The following is a 19,601-nucleotide window of genomic DNA, read 5'->3' as shown; positions in this document are numbered from 1 at the left end:
AGAAAGGAATAAAACAAATACAGATTGGAAGGGAAGAAGTCAAGCTCTCACTATTTGCAGATGATATGAAAGTATAGAAAAACCTAAATAATCCAGCAGAAAACTATTGGAAGTTATTAGGCAATATAGCAAGGTATCAGGCTACAAAATCAATGTACAAAAATCAGTGGCATTTCTTTATGCAAACACTAAATCTGAAGAAGGCCATGTAATTGATATGCAGACTCTCTCAAAAGCCTAGACCAAGTAGATCAGAAGCAACCAATAGCACAGCTATATACAAGATATTGGGTACTGTACAGCAAACCCTCACTAAAGAACTTTTCAAAGTTAACCCAATTACCAAATAATGTGATGATAACATTAACTATCGATTTTCTTTTTGAACCCTAAGACAGCAGGAACCTCACATCTCCACTGTAGAGCCTCTACTTCCCCCAGTCCTGGAACCCTTGGATAGGGCCCACTTTCCCGTATGCCCTTCCCAATCCATATCAAATAATATTGCATCTGCCGACCACAGCCTAACCAGCACAAGGATTGCCACCTCAACATGCTTCACTTCAGATTGTGTCCAGAGACTTCACGTGTGGAATGACAACCCTTCAGCTTCATTACTCGGGTGAGACCTTTCCTTTCATAGTATACTGTAAATCCATCTCAGGTGGTTCACTTTCTAACAAAGTCCCAAAACCTAGATATACACCAGTTTCTGTGAGAGAGAGCATATGTTCACACGTATCCATAAACTACTGCAAAATATATACCTGAAAGCAGAAGTACACTAGAGTTTGCAGTGAGTATCCCCCTAACACTTACTCTCCACTATTCCAAGCTTTGAGTCCATAATTGCTCAACAATTTGTTTGGCTTTGTATGTTAACTCTCTTTTCAATCACCAGGTTCCAGATGTCATCAGGATGCCGGCCAGGCTTCCCAAGACTGAAGACCCCACCAATGTGTCCTGGAGCTCTGCTTCCCCAGAGACCCACCTTACTAGGGAAAGAGAGAGACAGACTGGGAGTATGGACCAACCAGTCAATGTCCATGTTCAGCGGGGAAGCAATTACAGAAGCCAGACCTTCTATCTTCTGGAACCCACAATGACCTGCGTCCATGCTCCCAGAGGGATAGAGAATGGGAAAGCTATCAGGGTAGGGGGCGGGATATCGAGATTGGGTGGTGGGAATTGTGTGGAACTGTACCCCTTCTACCCTATGGTTTTGTTAATTAATCCTTTCTTAAATAAAAAATAAAAAAATAAGAAAAAAAAAGAAATCAGTTCTGTTTAAAGAATTGCATAGTTCTTTCCCTGTTTACCATCAGAACTTGCATTATATAGTGGATCTGAACTCCCAGTTGTACTCAAATATGGCACTTTGGAAGAGATCAAGTATATGTGATTGCAATAACCTTTAATTTTTTTCCTTAGGCTAAAATAAAACTAATTAAATTGAGATGAACTCTATAAGCTATCAAGTGCCCCTAAAAGAGAACATTAGGTTGAACAAGAAGATGGGGGTTGAAGGCCCAGCTGTGTGCACTTGGAGAAGTAAATTAAAAAAAAAAACTTATTTATTGGATAGAAATAGCCAGAAATCTAAAGGGAAGGGGAAGATAGAGAGGGAGTGAAACAGAGAGACCTTCAGTCCTGCTTCACCACTTGGGAAGCTTTTCCACTGCAATTGGGGATCAGGGGCTCGAATCCGGGTCCTTGTGCGCTGCAATATGTGCACTCAACCAGTTGTGCCATGACCCAGCCCAGAGAAGTAAATTAAACATTAAGAACTGTAGTTGAGTCACATGTAAGGTAGAAATACTAGTATTATTTATGTACAAGACATTTGGATGAAATGATTTGAGGTAAATATATATATATATATATATATATATATATATATATACACATACATATATAAAACACTGACAAAACCACAGGACAAGAGGGGTACAACTCCACACAATTCCCACCATCAGAACTCCATATCCCATCCCCTTCCTTGATAGCTTTCCTATTCTTTAACCCTCTGGGAGTATGGACCCAAGGTCATTGTGGGATGCAGAAGGTGGAAAGTCTGGCTTCTGTAATTGCTTCCCTGCTGAACACGAGCATTGACAGGCTGATCCATACTCCTAGCCTGCCTCTCTCTTTCCCTAGTGGGGCGGGGTTCTGGGGAAGTGGAGCTCCAGGACATATTGGTGGGGTCGTCTGTCCAGGGAAGTCTGGTTGGCATTATGCTAGCATCTGGAACCTGGTGGCTAAAAAGAGAGTTAACATACAAAGCCAAACAAATTGTTGACTAATCATGGACCTAAAGACTGGAATAGTGCAGATGAAGAGTGGGGGGGGGGGGTCTCTGTTTTGTAGATAGCTAGTATGCATATTTTAGTTATATCCCAAAGGGCCTGTGGCTATACTATTTTTTTTCTTTTTTCTTTTTTTTCCCCCCCTTATCCTGAAATCGGATATGTAGGTGGATCCAAGTTATTGTCTGGGGAGATGATTTCATGGCTGGCAAAAGGACATGAAAGCTGGATCAGGGAAGAGAGAGAGTAGCTCCCAAATATGGGAAAGGTGTGTGAATATTGTTGACTGTAAACGCCATCAATTTGATGTGATCTGGGGCCCATATTCAGCTTAGGAGCTCATGTGACCTCTGTATCCCTATAGATCTGAGCTCACATTCTGTGGTCATGAGTAGGAATGTTCCAAGTTGCCCCAATATCAGGACCCATCTTCCACAGGTGTAGCATAGAGTATGTTGTCCAGCCTCCTTTCAGAGGATAGAACATTCTCTACCATTGTTGATCCAAGTTGAGGGCAAGGTCCTATGGGGTCCATAAAGGGGTATGTTTTGTTGTTCCTGATAGAGATTACTGGTTACAATGGAGAGAGGGAGGTCTAGGCCCATCATGTCTTTTTGGGAATCTCAGGACTCCCTGAATAGGGCCCCAGCTGATGGGGTGGCCTGATAGTGACTAAAGAGCCATCGTTAAAGTATGCCAGTGTCTTACCCTTATTCAGCTTTTGCAGTCCTTGCTTTGAAAAGGCTAGCTTTGGAGTGGAGGTAACTGTTTTGGATGAAACATATTCTGGCAACATAAAAAAAAATGCTAACCTTAATCAAAGGAAGAGGGTCACTTACTAATAATAAGGCAGATGGGGCCAAGCAGTGGCCCACCCAGTTAAGCACACATGGTAGTAAGAGCAAGGACCTGCACAAACATCTGGGTTTGAGACCCCGGCTCCCCACCTGCAGGGGGATACTTCACAATCAATGAAGCAGGTCTGCAGGTGTCTGTCTTTCTCTCTCCTTCTCTATCTCCTCCTCCCCTCTCAATTTCTCTCTGTCCTATTCAATAAAAATGGGAAAAAATGGCTGCCAAGAGCAGTTAATTCATAGTGCTGACATCAATCCCCAGTAATAACCCTGGAGGCAAAACTAAATAAATAAATAAGGCAGTCAATATATCAATAGAACATAATTCATAAGCCTGATAACAGAATTTCAAAATCGATGAAGCAAATATTAATATTTCTAGACAGTATAATAAGAATAAAAATAAAAACCAAAGGAACTATATTGGAAAAGAAGAATTAAAACTTTCTTCACAGGGGATAATATTATTTCTACATTAAATGTAATGGAGTAGAGCAACATTTTACTAGAAATAATGTTGGTTTATGAAGATCAACGTACAAAAATCATTTGCCTTTCCATAACAACAATCGAAAACCAAAGTGAGAAAAGAATGCCATACAATATAAAGATAAATCTAACAAAAGATGAACAAAACCTATGCAACAAAACTCATTTAAAAAATTCTCCAAAGAGGGACAGCCAAATATCTTACTCGGGTAGTGTGCTGCTTTGTCATGTGCATGACCCAGGCTCAAGCCCAGCCCTCACTGCATTGATGGAAGCTTCAGTGCTATGGTCTCTTTCACTCTTTCTGTCTGCCTCTCTGCCCCTCCACCACTATCTAAAAAATTTCTTCAAAGAGATGAGTGCAGCCTACAATGTTCCTAGCTATGACTATCAAACTCGAGCTCTGACTGATAGGGATGCAGATGTTTCACAGGCTTTCGTGCTGAATATGTGTAGACATGGGCCTTGGGTCAGGTCGATGGGGTCTACAGTTAACAATATTTACATAATTTTCCCATATTTGGGAGCTACTCTCTTCCCTGATCTAGCTTTCTAGTCCTATTTCCAACTGTGACACCATCTCCCCAGGCAATATCTTCAGCTCACCTGCATGTTACCTGTCTGGCTAGGCAAAAATTAATAAAGTCACGGGCCCCTTGGAATATACTGAAAATAGACCTACTAGGCTTTTCCAAAATGAAGACCCCAAATCTCATCGGCTCTATTCTTACCTTTAGGTTCCTGATTATTAAACAGTTAGTTCTGCTTTACACCTTAATGCTATCATGACGCCAACCTGACTTCCCTGGGCAAACAACCTCACCAATATAACCTGGAACTCCAACTCTCCAGAGCCCTGCCCCACTAGGAAAAGATAGAAACAGGCTGGGGATATGGATCCATTTGCCAACACCCATGTTCAGTGGAGAAGCCTTCCACCCCATAATGATCCTGGGTCCATACTCCCAGAGGGATAAAGAATAAGGAACTTTCCAATGGAGGGGATGGGATGCAGAACTCTGGTGGGTCCTCAGTTTTCCTATAAGTTCCAGTGGGAACCAAGTGTGATTGTCTTTCCACATCAAGTCCCTAGCATTGTGTTCAGCAATTCACTGGGTTTCAAACAATAAAGGTAATAACTGGCATTAACATATATAGAACTGGCTCCTTGGATAGTCAAAGCTTGGTTCTAGCTGAGTCAAACAACGAATTCTTTCTGAATGCCTTTAAGCCTATGGATTGCTTTATGTTCAAATAGGACATGAGACAGAATGAGATTATTTATGTTCAAAGGGGACATAAGACAGGACTTGAGGTGTCTGTAAAATGTCCCCTACATTAATTCCAATGGTAATCTTCCCTCTTACCTAAACACATGTGAGAAGATTGCTACTAATGAAGTGGCAGGCAATTTGCACTGAAGACTTATTTAGGAAGCCCAGTATGAAGACTCTAAAATCTGTCAACAGTTAAACCCTTCAATAATAATGGCTCCACATCTTACTTGATTTAAAAAAAAATGTATTGATGTATTTGCAACTTAACCGAAACATGATACAATGCCATTTAAAAGGAATCTAATGGGCTTTCTCGCCATAGTATCTTCATTTCTTTGGAGGATAAATAGCCTTAGCACTAATTATCTCTCAGACTTTGTGCAAAGTATGGTAGTTGGACCAACAGTCACTTCCATAAGGAACAGTGTTTTGTGAGCCCTTCCAGGACCTTGGCTCTACCATAAAGCAATGATGGTAGGGATAGCCCCAGTCTCTGAAGGGAGGTTAGGGATATCCTGATATGCCACTCGAAAAATACTGGTCCTGAAGCGAGTGCAGCCTGCAATGTTCCTCAGATATGACCATGAACTATAAGCTCAGACCAATAGGGATTCAGAGGTTACACAGGCTCTGGTGCTAAATGTAAATACGTATTTATATATGGGTCCTGGAGCAGGTGGATGGAGGTAAGTAGTTAATTTTAGCCACAGATTTTTCTTTTTTTATATAAGAATGGGTGCTACTCCCTGCCCTAATCCAACTTTCTAGCCCTTTTTTCTATTCTGACATCATTCTCTCAGACAATATTCTTATCCAACCTCAGGCTAGCTACCAACCTCAAGCAAAACTACTATAGTTGTATGCCCCTAGGAACACGCCTAAAATGGTTCTCCTAGCTTTCCTCTACCCTAAAATCCCTAATCTCATCTGCTCTGATCCTACATTTTGGTTCCTTTTCATTAACCATCTTGTCTCAAATTAGGTCATGCCACCTTCCAGACACCAAGTTACAGATGCTACCTTGACTCTGTCCTGACTTCTCTGGGCAGACGACCTCACCAATGTGTCCTGGATCCTTGCATCTCCAGAGCTCTGGTCCACTAGGGAAGGACAGAAACAGGCTGGGAGTATGGATCAACTTGTTAATGTCCATGCTCAGTGGAGAAGCAGCTACAGAAGCCAGAAATCCTACCTTCTGCTCCCCATAAACAACCAACCTTGATCCATACTCCCAGGGGGGAGAAGTGATAGGATGAAGGTAAGAAGACTCTGCACTCCAGCGCCATCAGCACCCAGAGAGAGAGAGAGAAGGAAAAGGAGAGGGACATATGGAGGTAGTTATGATGTTATGAGTGGCTTAGAGGGGAAGAGAGGATTGAATCAGAAAAAGAAAGGGCAACTTTGTGTAAATGTGGACAAATAGTTGTAGTTGTCTACAAATTTAGGGGAACTGTGGTGGATTGCAGTGGGGAGAGTGAAGATTAAGAACTCTGGTGGTGGGAATGGTGTGGAGTCAAACTCCTGTTGACATATAATTCTGTAATATAAAAATAAAATTAAAATATTAAATCATTAAAAGTATGGTAGTTGACAGAAATGAGTCAGATACAGAATTTTGGTGGTGGTTGTAGGGTAAAATTATATCCCTGAAGCCTTACAATTTTGTAAACCAGTAATGAAATACTAACTTAAAAATCCTTAACAAAAATGCATTAAGAAATTTCTATGGGGGAGGGGCAGATGGTGGTACACCTGAGTGAGTGTGCATGTTACAGTGCACAAGGACTCAGGTTTGAGTCTCCTGTCCCCACCTGCATGGGGAAAAGCTTCACAAGTGGTAAAGCAGTGCTACAGGTGTCTCTCTGGCTCTCTCCCTCTTCATCTCTCCCTACCCTCTCAATTTCTTACTGTCTCTTTTTAATAAATGAAGATATTAAAAAAGCTTTTAAAAAGAAATTCCTGTAGTAGGCCCCAGGTAGAACACTGGACTTGCTGGCATGAGTTCTGAGTTTGATCCCTGGCACTGTACATGCCAGAGTGCTGCTATGACCTTCCCTCCACCATCACCCCACCTTTGCCTACCACTCATGAAATAAATAAGATTTATCTTTTTTTTAAACAAACTATTGTCTTGAATTTTTAAAGATAATTATTCAGTTTGAGTTTATTTTCATACACATTTACCCAAAGTTCTATTCTCAGTTCCCTCAGGCATAATAGCACAGACTATTACGAATTGAATTAGCTCCAAACCCCTCAAGTATTTTTCATCTTAAATTGAGAACAGAGCTTGCCACACCCCTGACTTTGTCAATTAAAATTCACACAGTTTAAAATTGGGTGAAGAAGACCAGCAATGGACCATTTTCAGCACAACAATGTGGAAACTTTTTAATATAATCTTGTTGAAGCAATAATTGTACTATAACATTGTGTTTGCAGCATGCAACATTATAAATAACGTGAATATACCCCATTAAGTTTAGCACTACAGATCCAGTTCTATCTTTACCATATAATTCACCCAGTTCACTCATTTTTCTCTTTTCCTTTCTCCTTCTCTTTTGGAATCACTTATTTTGGCCTTATAGTCTAAAAGTTGTTTTTTTTTTTTTTTTTTAGCTCTAGGAACTGGCACACTGGATAAACATTCTTTTTTATTTTTTATTGTTGTTCCTTCATTTTATTTTGCTATATACCTCATATACATGAAATTGTATGGTGCTTGTCTTTGTTAGATTTATTTCACAAAACCACCCTCTAGATGCATCCATATTGCTACATATAGTAAGGTATACTCTCTTTCTTTCTTTCTTTTTTTTTTTTTTTTTTTTGCCTCCAGAGTTATTTCTGGGACTTGGTGCCTGCACCACAAATCCACTGCTGCTGAAGGCTAATTTTTTTCCTTTTGTTGTCCTTGTTTTATTGTAGTAGTGATTATTATTATTGTTATTGATGTCATTGTTGTTGGATAGGAAAGCGAGAAATTGACAGAGGAGGGGAAGACAGGGGGAGAGAAAGATAGACACCTGCAGACCTGCTTCACCGCCTGTGAAGCGACCTCCCTGTAGGTGAGGAGCCGGGGGCTCAAACCGGGATCCCTACTCCGGTCCATGTGCTTCGGTCCATGCGCTTTGCGCCATGTGCACTTAACCTGCTGCACTACCGTCCGACCCCAAGATATACTCTTTTATGTTTCCTGCTTGAATGTTGTTTTGTTGTATATGTACACTGTGTCTTCTTTATCCACACCCCTGAGGGTGAGCACTTAGGTTTTTACCAGCTTTTGTCTAGAGCATGGGCGTACAAATAGCACTTCAAATTAGCGTTTTTGTATTATTCACAGAAATACACAGAAAGGGGATCATACAGAATTTTTAATTTTCATAATTCTGTTTTAAAGTTAATAGAAATTACTTAATATTTTAAATTTCAATTCATTTTAAAATTTAGTTAATTAATTAATTTTTAGTTAATAGGAGTGTATATTACCACTATTCCTGCCACCAAAGGTCTATGTCCCCACCCTCACCCCCCTATAGTGAATCTGAAAAATCTACTCTCACCCTCCATCCAGAGTTTTTTACTTTGGCCCAACACTCTAGTTCATTTTCTTAGGGTTTTTTTTTTATGATAGCAAGTTTATCTCTGGGCATAGTGTCTGCACAATTCTATCACTCCTGTTAGCTTTTTTCTTTTTTCTTATAGACAGAATGAGTGAAGATGGGAAGAGGAAGAGGGAGAGAGAAAGAGAGACACCTACAGACAGCACTGTTCCATTATTTTTCTGCAGGTAGGGACAAGTGACTTGAACCAGGAGGGCAACATCTGTGCTCTATTGGGTGAACTACTCCATCTTAATTTTTAAGAAAAGGTAGCTTGTATATGATAAACACAAACTTGTATAAAGATAGGAAACAAAGATAGTAATAACTATCAGCAAGGCTGAAAACATTACATGGACTTTAATCTGAAACATTGCTTTTTGAATCTGCACAATGTATTCTGAGAATTTTCCATCAGTTTTAGAAAATTTATCACTTTCTCTGCAGTCAAATTCGTCATTCACTTTCAGGGTCCCTTATAGAAGTGGTAGGTAAAATAGGAATAAAATTATCTTCTCTTCCACTCAGAAGTACCCTTGTGTCTGTTTAGCCTACATTCAGAACTCTGTCTTCTGAGCAGACAGATCATAGATAGGAGCCACACAATTTCTTCAGTCCCACAACTTGACCTCAATGATGTTAGGTTCCCTGAAGATCCTAAAATCACGAGACCTTCATGGGTAGGAGACCACTTCACTGATGTGACCCAGCTTAAGTTAAGGCTAAGATATAGAAAACACAGGGGCCAGGTGGTTAAGCGCATACACTACAGTGCACAAGGACATGGTTCAAGCCCCTGGTTCCCACCTGCAGGGGGGAAAACTTCATGAGTGGTAAAGTAGAGCTGCAGGTGTCTCTCTCTGTCTCTCTCCCTATCTCTTCCTCCCCTCTCAATTTCTCTCTATATATACAATACTAAATAAATAAAATTAAAATTAAAAAGATATTGAAAAACCTTGTTTGGTATTAGGGTTCCACAGTTTGTGATGCCTCTCTGTGCTTTCAGATGCTAAATGTTTACATTGTGGAGAGGTGGAGACACAATTAAACACTAGTTCCTGTCATAGTTGGCTTAAGGCTGCAAGACACAACATCCTAAACTCTAATTCTGTGTTCCCAAGTATGGGTGTCCTTGTTAATCTTGGTTGCTCTGTTTTCTGTTCCTTAAAAAATGCAGAAAAGTTACAATTAAAAATAGAGACCCAAAGAATGGGCGGTGAGCTCAACAAAGGTGCACCTGGTTGAGCACACATATTGTAATGCACAAGGACCCAAGTTCGAGCCCCTGGTCCCCACCTGAAAGGGGGAGGGGATGCTTCACAATTGGTGAAGCACTTTTGCAGGTGTCTTTTTGTCTCTCTCCCTATCTCCTTCCCTTTCAATTTCTCTCCATCTCTATCAAATAAATAATCAATCAATCAATAAGTCAGCTGGGTGTAATGAAACCCTGGAGACAACCCTCTCTCTCAAATAAATTCAAGATAGAAAATTTTAAATGTAGTTGAAAATCAATTTTTGTTTTTAATATTTAGAGGAGCATCTCCAACATAGCAGAGACTATTATGCTGTTGTTCATAATCCAGAGCTTACAAACATACTAGACGGAAATTATCTACTTAACAGAGCTCTTTGCCTGAACTTCTTTTTTAAATTGGACTCATTCTCTTCCCCTCAAAAAAAAAATCATTTTATTGGTGGAAATAATGGCTTCCAGGACAGTTGTTGACAGTGAGTACAGTGTCTTTCTTCCTGTTGATACGTGTCTGCACATGGCTACTACCACCAAGCCAAATCTCTTCAGCATCATGTACCCTATACCCTGTTCCCACTCTCCCGCCCCATGAAGCCCCCCCCCCCCATCCAGTATCCTTTGCTTCGCTGCAAAATACTTAAATCAGACTTGCTCTACAAATCTGGAGGTCTTTGTTTCCAGTAATATGATGGAGAATTTCTGTTGATTTAATCCTCCAACTCCAGCTGAAACCAAAATGACTTTTCCATACAAAACTCGGCACAAGTTGCATTCATTTGAGTTTCTGCAAGTTTTGTAACTCTGTCTACATATTCTGTCTCAAGAGTCTAGCTGCATGTATCCAAGTATCTCTCTGAAATTTACCAGCTCTATATATCTGTGATGAGTTACTATTTTTTCTTTTTTTTAAATTATACCTTTTATTTGTTTATTTATTCCCTTTTGTTGGCCTTGTTGTTTTATTGTTGTAGTTATTGGTGTCATCATTGTTGGATAGGACAGAGAGAAATGGAGAGAGGAGGGGAAGACAGAGAGGGAGAGAAAGATAGACACTGTTTGTGAACTGACTCCCCTGCAGGTGGAGAGCCGAGGGCTAGAACTGGGATCCTTATGCCCGCCTTATGTCCTTGTGCTATGCGCCATGTGCGCTTAACCTGCTGTGCTACTGCCCAACTCCCACTATTTTTTCTTTTAAAATATTCTTTACTGATTCATTTATTAGGGAAAGAGAGAGAGGACTAGAGTATCTGCACATTCATTATGCTGGAGCTTGAATTTAGGACCTCATGCTTTGAGAGTCCAATGGTTATGTTCACTCCACCATCTCCTGGACCACAAGCATATTCCTTTTAATGCCATTTTACTAATTTCAAATTTTATTTATGTCTATTTATTTATGTATTGTCTTTATTTTCTGGATAGAGACAGTCAGAAATCGAGAGGGAAAGGGGTAATAGAGAGGGAGAGAGACAGAAAGACACCTGAAGCCCTGCTTCACCACTTGCAAAGCTTTCCCCTTGCAGGTGGGGACCAGGGGCTTGAACCAGGGTCCTTGCTCATTGTAACATGTGCATTCAACCAGGTGTGCCACCACACAAGCCCACTAATTTCAAAATTTAAAATAAAGTAGCCCTAGAAATACATTCTTCCTTGTAGACAACTCTGGTGTAATTTTTTTTCCCTTGCCTTCAGGGTTATTGGTGGGACTTGGTGCTAGTACTATGGATCCATTGCTCCTGATAGCCATTTTTTCCCCATTAGATTGGATAGGGCAGAGAGAGAGAGATTGAGAGGGGAGGGGGAGACAGGGAGAGAGAAAGATAGACACTTGCAGACCTGCTTCACTGCTTGTGAAGCATCCTCTCTGCAGGTAGGGAGCCAGGGGATTGAACCTGAATACTTCCATACTAGATAAGCAGGTCCCTGCATTTAGTACTATGTGTGCTTAACCGGATGCACTACCACCTGGTCTCTGACAATTCTGGTGTATTCTATCAAAAATACTTCCTTCAACTTCAGTATAATTTTACTGAGGGCATGTTGCTTTATAGGACTGCTGCTCTAGCAAGGGTGCATCTCCTTTTCATCTAAGATAGGTATCAATATATCCTGCCCTGCACCAAATATCCATCCTATTCCGTGATAGGGCCTAGATCTCTGACTTCCTCTGTTTCTCCCTCCTCCTTCTTGAAGCACCAAATCTGTTGCAATAGACCACAGTCTATTTTGAATTCACTTTGCATTGCCCTTCGCTTTGTTTCTTAGGTCCCACCTGTGAATGAGGTCATTGTATTGAGTGACTGAATCACTCTGTGTCTTCATCTATACAATGGAAATTAGCTGTTGTGACAATTAAAAGAAATAAGCAAAGTAAACCACTAAGTGCATGGCACTTAACCTGGGAATAGCTCAAAAGATAATAAGTATTATTATTATCATTCACTTTTGCTTCTTCTTCAAAGCCAGAAGCTTTGGGAGATTAAAAATGTTCCAACATTCTGTAGTAACAGAGAACCACCACCACATCTCTTAAGCTCCTGCCCTTAAATATGTTTATTTCTGTTTTTTTCCAGATGATTTTCAGTTGTTTCTTCTCACTGGTATCCCACAAGCAAGACCATCACCCCCTTTTCCACTTCTTACAGCCAAATATGATGAACTTCCTCTAATCAGAAAGCTAGGAAGGGGGTTGAAAGAGAACAAGACCAAAATAAACTAAACTATGTTTGTTCCTTTCCCAAGTATTTCTGGCAACTAAGTATTAATACTAGTTAAACTGAATGTATTCAGCAAGTTATGAGGGGGGAGGGGAATGCCTCTCTCATAATGAGTTTTATTTTCATCTCAGTAGGGTAGTACACATTAAAGACTGTGACACAAGGGTGACTTGTTCTTATTCTCTCAAGATTAGCCTTTGTGTTAAAAGAAACTAAGTGTTTATTGTGAAAGCTTTTTTTTCATCTGCATAGATTCCAGGCAAAAATACCCCAGGAGTGGATAGAAATACTCTGAGTCAGGACGCAGAGAGCATGTCTTTGTATGACCATGGAAGTTAAATGTACCAATTAATATCACTAACAATAACTAATAAGCACCCTGGAAAATTATCGCAGAGGTTACCCTGACAACAATTACATAGCAGGGTCTATGTCACATTACCCAGCAAGTGTGTACAAGCTATCCAGTCCTAGTACAATCATCATAGATGAAGAAACCAATGGCAACTTTCAATTCTTATGTTTCTTAGGTATTGAAAAGTATTGTCCATGTGCTGGGTGGTAACGCATCTGGTCGAGCACACATGTTACAATGTGCAAGGACTCAGGTTTGAGCCCACCGTCCTTACCTGCAGGGGAAAAGCTTTGCGAGTAGTGAAGCAGTGTTAGAAGTGTATTTCTGTTTCTCTCCTTCTCTATCACTCCTTTATTTCTCAATTTCTGGCTGTCTCTATCCAATAAATAAATAAAGTTAATACAAAAAAAATTTTTAAAGGAAAGTATTGTTTACCTTGACATACAGTGAGGCTTCTCCATCCATTATTTTGCAAAATACTACTTCTCACTAGAGGGTCAAGAGGACATCCTTCTTTCTCTTTGGATACTGTTATCAGTAAGTTCTTGATATTTTGGCTTTTACTTGCTCTATCCATAAATTCTGAGAAGCATATGGAACTGTTGACTGCCACTAGTGGGAGCTTTTGAATTTATAGTTAAATCTAGGTTCAAATATGTATGAAGAATAGTGTCCACAACTGTGCACTGAATATGTGCAAATCTACATGGTAGCTGTGAGTAACTTATCTGCTAGTGAGTTTGAGAGGAGTAACTGAATATGTGTAATTAAGTCCCTTCTTCTATTTATTTTGGGCCTGCCTTTCTGTAGAAGTATCACCTATGTTGTACATTATATGAAAGAATCCTCTCTCTTCTCCAGAGGTCTGCTTATCTCCAGTTCTACCTGTGATTGCCTGGGTAGGTTTAATTATGAGATATGATAATAGCATTGAAATCCTCCTATTCTCACCAAACTAAGCTTCATTCTCTTTCATGCCTGAGGTTCTGAGGTACTAGGTTCAATCTCCAACACCACCATAAGCCAGCGCTGTTCTTTATCTTTTATAAATCTTTTTTTTTTAATATTTGTATTTACTCCAAAGAGAGGTTGGGCAACATACTTTACCACTCAAGGAAGACCAGTCCTGAAATTAGTGCAGCCTGGAATGTTTCTATCTGTGACCACAGAATGCAAGCTCAGACCTACAGGGATGCAGAGATTACACAGGCTTCTGTGCTGAATATGGGCCCCAGATCAAATCGATGGGGTTTATAGTTAACAATATTTATACATTTTCACATATTGGAAGCTACTCTCTTCCCTGATCCAGCTTTCTAGTCCTTTCTCCAACTATGACACCATCTCCCCAGACAATACCTTGAGTCCACCTGCATGTTAGCTGTCAAACTCAAGCAAAAACTAGTAAAGTCATGAGCCTCTTGGAATATATCTTAAAATAGACCTACTAGCTTTTCCCAAAATGGAGACCCCAAATCTTCATCTGAAATATTCTTGCCTTTAGGTTCATGATTAGTCAACAATTTGTTCTGCTTTATATCTTAACCCTTTTTCAGCCACCAGGTTCCAGTTGCTACCATGATACCAATCTGACTTCCCTGGGCAGATGACACCACCAATGTGTCCTGGAATCCTGCCTCCCCAGATCCCTGCCCCACTAGGGAAAGATAGAAACAGGCTGGGAGTATGGATCAATCTGCCAATGCCCATGTTCAGTGGGGAAGCAATTACAGAAGCCAGACCTTCCATCTTCTGCACCCCATAATGATCCTGGGTCCATATTCCCAGAGATATAAAGAATAGGAAAGCTTTCAAGGGAGAGGATGGGATATGGAGTTCTGGTGGTGGGAATTGTATGGAATTGTACCCCTCTTATCTTATGGTCTTGTCAATATTTCCATTTTTATAAAAATATACATATTTGTATTTACTTATTATTAGATAGAGACAGAGAGAAACTAAGAGAGGACTGGGACCTAGAGACAGAGAGAGAGAGTGAGAGACACCTGCAGCCCTGCTTCACCACTCATGAAGCTTTTCTCCTGCCGGCAGGGACCAGGGGCTTGAACCTGGGTCATGTGCACTGTAACATGAGTGTTTAACCGGGTGCACCACCACCTGTCTCCTAAGCTTCATTTTCAAAACTGCTTGCTCCTTTTGGCCATCACCTCTCTGATTCTTGGGTCTTTTTCTTAACTGAACTTAAAGGAAAAGAAAGTATTATCTACTGACCTCTTAAAGACCCACTATAACTTATTGAGCAGCTATGATGTTCCAAGTTCTTTTTTCATATAATTTTCTCCATTAATCTTCATTATACTTGTGATTTTGGCATCATTATTCCTGTTTTAGGGGAAGTCTTGAAGCCAGAGACATTCAGAGAGTAAGGATAGAAATGAGGTCTAAGTCCATAGCCTTCTGATTCTAAAGTCCATCTTCTTTGTATTCTGCAGAGGTTTCCAAACAGTTTTTAGGGGGAGAGACTTCTATGTTTTTCTAGACAAAGAAATAATTCCAGCCTAATATGTGAAACAGAAAAATTAAGATAAGAAGTTATGGTTGTCACATGGATTGAGGTCTTGGAGCTCCATTTATCTCACCTTCCCACCCCAACCTTTATTGTTGAGTTATTCTTGGGTGCTCACATGGTTTTTCAGAGAAGTGTTTGCATGCCACTGCCTCTCTGAACTGCTCAGGGATCTTGGCAAGAAGGTTGCTTGGACAAGGGGCCGTCAAAGAGTGGGCTATAGTAGTCAGTCCTGATGACAACCAGAGGGAGCTACTCCCTCAATAGAACTCAGTCCCAGGAACCTAATTCCTATCTTGTGATGTTTGCCTTGGGCTCTCTTGGTCCTATACTGCCAGGGTGGGAGGACAGATACATGATGACAGTTTAATTTCCTTTTATTATCTATTTTATTTATTTACTTACTTATTTGCCACCAATGCTATCACTGGGGCTCCATGCCTGCACGAATATTCCCCCATTCCCACTGGTAAATTTTTCCCCCTTTCTGATAGAACAGAGAGGGAGGAGGAGAGAGAGAAAGAGAGGGAAACATTGGTCATTTTTCTTCTCTCTGATATAAACAGAGAGGAAGCGAGACAGGGAGGGTGAATGAGAGACGTCTATAGCACTGTTTCACTGCTTGTGAAGATCCCTCTCTGCAGGTAAGGATCAGGGACTTGAGTCTGGGTCCCTACAGATAGTAATATGTGCACTCTACCAAGTACACCTCTGCCTGACCTTCTCTCCCCTCCCACCCAGCTTAGTTCTCTATTAAGTGTCCATCTGATCACACTCACCCAATCTTTCCAAACTGAAGCACTGAAGGCTTGAACAGAAAAGAGGAAGCAAGGAAGGGCATAAGCTCAAGAAGAAGCTTCCTCCTAGCCACCTGTGGATGGGACACATTTCTGACTGAAAGGAGAAGAAAGCAAGGGAGAACAAGAGGTCACATGTATAATTCTTTCTTTTTGTGTCAGTGAAAGATCTAATTTATGAATCCTACAAAACCTACCGACTATGGAAAGATTTGGCCAGATGGGAGGATTTCCTACTGTTGCCTTGGCTGGAGAGGCTATTTGTAAATTCGGACCAATTGTCAGAGATTATTCACAGTGATGTTGCAGGGGGTAAAGTCAGCATCATGTCCCTCTGTGGGGCAGAGCTGGCTTCAATCACAAGATGTTTCTGTGCATGTTTTTCCCCCTTGTTTCCTTTCTGAGGAGAATAATTTCTGAGCCTTTCTAGTAACCAAGTCTTTGTTCAGTAACTAAGAAACATCACTTTGTTTCTTAATTCTTCTTATGACTTTCATGGTAGACAGGTTTCTTTAATTTTTATTTAATAATGACTAACAAGATTGTTAAGATAAGAGGCATAAGAGGGGTACAATTCCATACAATTCCCTTCACCAGACTTATGTATCCCATCCCCTTCATTGGAAGCTCCCCTATTCTTTTTTTTGTTATTTATTTTTCCCTGTTGTTGCCCTTGTTTAATATTGTTCTGGTTATTGATGTCGTTGTTGTTGGATAGGACAGAGAGAAATGGAAAGAGATGGGGAAGACAGAGAGGGGGACAGATAGACACCTGCAGACCTGCTTCACTGCCTGTGAAGTGATTCCCCTGCAGGTGGAGAGCGGAGGGCTCGAACCAGGATGCTGGTTCTTTGTGCCATGGTGTGCTTAACCCGCTGTGCCACTGCCCAACTCCTTAAGCGCCCTTATTCTTTATCCCTTTGGGAACATGGATCCAGGATCATCATGAGGTGCAGAAGGTACGAGGTCTGGCTTCTGTAATTGTTTTTCCACTGGACATGGGTGTTGACAGGTTGATCCATACTCCCAGCCTGTTTTTATCTTTCCCTAGTGGAGTAGAGCTCTGGAGATTTGGGGTTCCAAGAAATGTGGACAGATTTTACATACTTACCTTAATTAAGCCAGTACTCCATCCCATTCTAGAAGTCTTTTGTGATTTTAATTTATATCTTGATGGATTCTACATGTACAAGTTTTGGATATTGCTTTTGCGTATGTATAAAGGCACTCACTGACAAATGGTATGCTTGTATGTTCTTATGAATTATTATTTGAAAAATTGATGCAGGGTTCAACAGTTTCCTTCAAGAAAATGGGATAAAAATCCTAGGGGGTTTCTATACTAGTAATCCCTAGAGTTATTTGATCTAGCTATCATTAATGAATTTCCTCCCAAAGATAGCAGTTAAAAATAACAATTTGCATTTTCTCCTAATTATGTCAGTCAGATTTAGGAGCAGTTGAGCATTTACACTGAGGTCTTTCATATAGTTGCTGCTAGGTGTTGTTTGGGCTGTCGACTTCCAAAGGCTTGACTGAGCTGCATAGCCAAGGTGGCTCACATGCAGAGCTGCCAATCAATGCTGACTGCTGACTGAGAACAGCAGGAGCTGACCAGGGCCTATGTGTAGTTTTTTCCAGTGTGGTAGTGTCTGTTCTTAGATTTCATACATGGTGACCAGGAAAGCCCTGCCAGATTGAGAATCCTAAGGGAACCAGTCAGGAACAGCATGGCCTTTTCTCATTTTGCCTCAGAGGGCATGCCATGACACTGCCACTGAGTTCTTCTGAGTTTAATCAAGCCACTAAGATTCAAGAAGGGACATAGACTCCCATATCTGTTTCTTTCTTTTTTCTTTTTTTTTTTAGTTTTCTTTTTTTTATATTTATTTTATTTATTTATTCCCTTTTGTTGCCCTTGTTGTTTTATTGTTGTAGTTATTATTGTTGTTGTCGTTGTTGGATAGGACAGAGAGAAATGGAGAGAGGAGGGGAAGACAGAGAGGAGGAGAGAAAGACAGACACCTGCAGACCTGCTTCACCGCCTGTGAAGCGACTCCCCTGCAGGTGGGGAGCCGGGGTTCGAACCGGGATCCTTATGTCGGTCCTTGTGCTTTGCGCCACCTGCGCTTAACCCGCTGTGCTACAGCCCGACTCCCCCATATCTGTTTCTTTTTTCTCTTTCTTTCTTTCTTTTTTTTTTTTTTTTTTAGTGTCCTTATTTTTTTATTACTGTATAGAGACAGAAATTGAGGGAAAGAGATAAACACCTGTAGCCCTGCTTCACCACTAGGGGACCAGGGGTTTGAACCTGGGTCTTTTAGCACTGTAATGTGTGTGTTTAACCAAGTGCACCACCTGGCCCCTCATATATATATATATATATATATATTTTTTTTTTATATATATATATATTTTTTTAAAAAATATTTTTTATTTTATTTATTTATTTTTATTGTTATTGATGTTGTCATTGTTGGATAGGACAGAGAAAAATCGAGAGAGGAGGGGGAGATAGAGAGGGGGATATAAAGACAGACATCTGCAGACCTGTTTCAGCAGGTGTCTGTGAAGCAACCCCCCTTTCAGGTGGGGAGCCAGGGGCTCAAACCCGGATCCTTATGCCCCTGTCCTTGCGCTTTGCGCCACGTGCGCTTAACCCACTGCACTACCACCCGCCCCCCTCTTATCTTTTAAATATTTTTATTGTTTTAATGAGCGAGACAGAGAGATGGAAGGAAATATGAGAGATATCAGAGTATTGCTCAGCTCTGGTTTAGGGTGGTTCCAGGGATTGACTTCAGAGCCTTAGGCATGAAAATCTTTAGCATAGCCATTATATACTATTTCCATAACCTGATATCTTGATGAGACGAAAGTCAAGCACTTTTCATATTCTTTAGAATATAATCCAGGAGTCAAGTGGTGGCGTACCTGGTTCAAGGCACATGAGACAGTGTTCAAGGATGTGGGTTCTAGCTTCTGGTCCCCACCTGCAGGGGGAAAGGTTCACGAGTGGTGAAGTCAAACTGCCAGGTGTCTCTTTGTCTCTCCCCTTTCTACCTCCCCCTTTCCTCTCAATTTATATCCAATAATAAATAAATAAATAAATAAAAGTAAAAAATATATAGTCCAAAGATAGTAGGAGTACTTTCACCATTCATTGATTTGCCTATGAATTAAGCACTGAACTTCCCCTTTTTCCTTCTCTGGCTGTTACTAGGAAAAGAAATTTTATCCAGTTTTCCACTTGCAAAGCTTTTTAAATTTTTTTTTTATTTATTGGCTAAGGATAGCCAGAAATCAAGAGGGAAGGGGGAGAGAGAGAGAGAGAGAGAGAGAGGGAGGAAGGGAGAGAGGGAGAGAGAGACCTGCAGCACTGCTTCACCACTCGCAAAGCTTTACCCCTGCACGTGGGGACC

At 40.7% G+C, this 19,601-nt stretch overlaps 1 protein-coding gene across 2 annotated transcripts in view; it reads right to left on the bottom strand.

Annotated features, from left to right (window-relative positions):
* Positions 1 to 1,555: 1,555 nt before the first annotated feature.
* The window catches only part of PCGF5 (polycomb group ring finger 5), a 189,244-nt gene continuing 171,198 nt past the window's right edge, over positions 1,556 to 19,601 (bottom strand). For both annotated transcript variants that reach the window (XM_060191897.1, XM_060191895.1), the window contains exon 10: positions 1,556 to 1,720. In XM_060191897.1, the coding sequence (XP_060047880.1) occupies positions 1,571 to 1,720 (150 nt within the window). In that variant the 3' untranslated portion in view covers positions 1,556 to 1,570. The remainder of the gene's footprint in view (positions 1,721 to 19,601) is intronic.

This window comes from Erinaceus europaeus, chromosome 1 (genome assembly GCF_950295315.1).
Source record: "Erinaceus europaeus chromosome 1, mEriEur2.1, whole genome shotgun sequence".
NCBI lineage: Eukaryota > Metazoa > Chordata > Mammalia > Eulipotyphla > Erinaceidae > Erinaceus > Erinaceus europaeus.
Note: the sequence above shows the minus strand (reverse complement) of the source record. Positions and strands in the feature narration are given on the sequence as shown.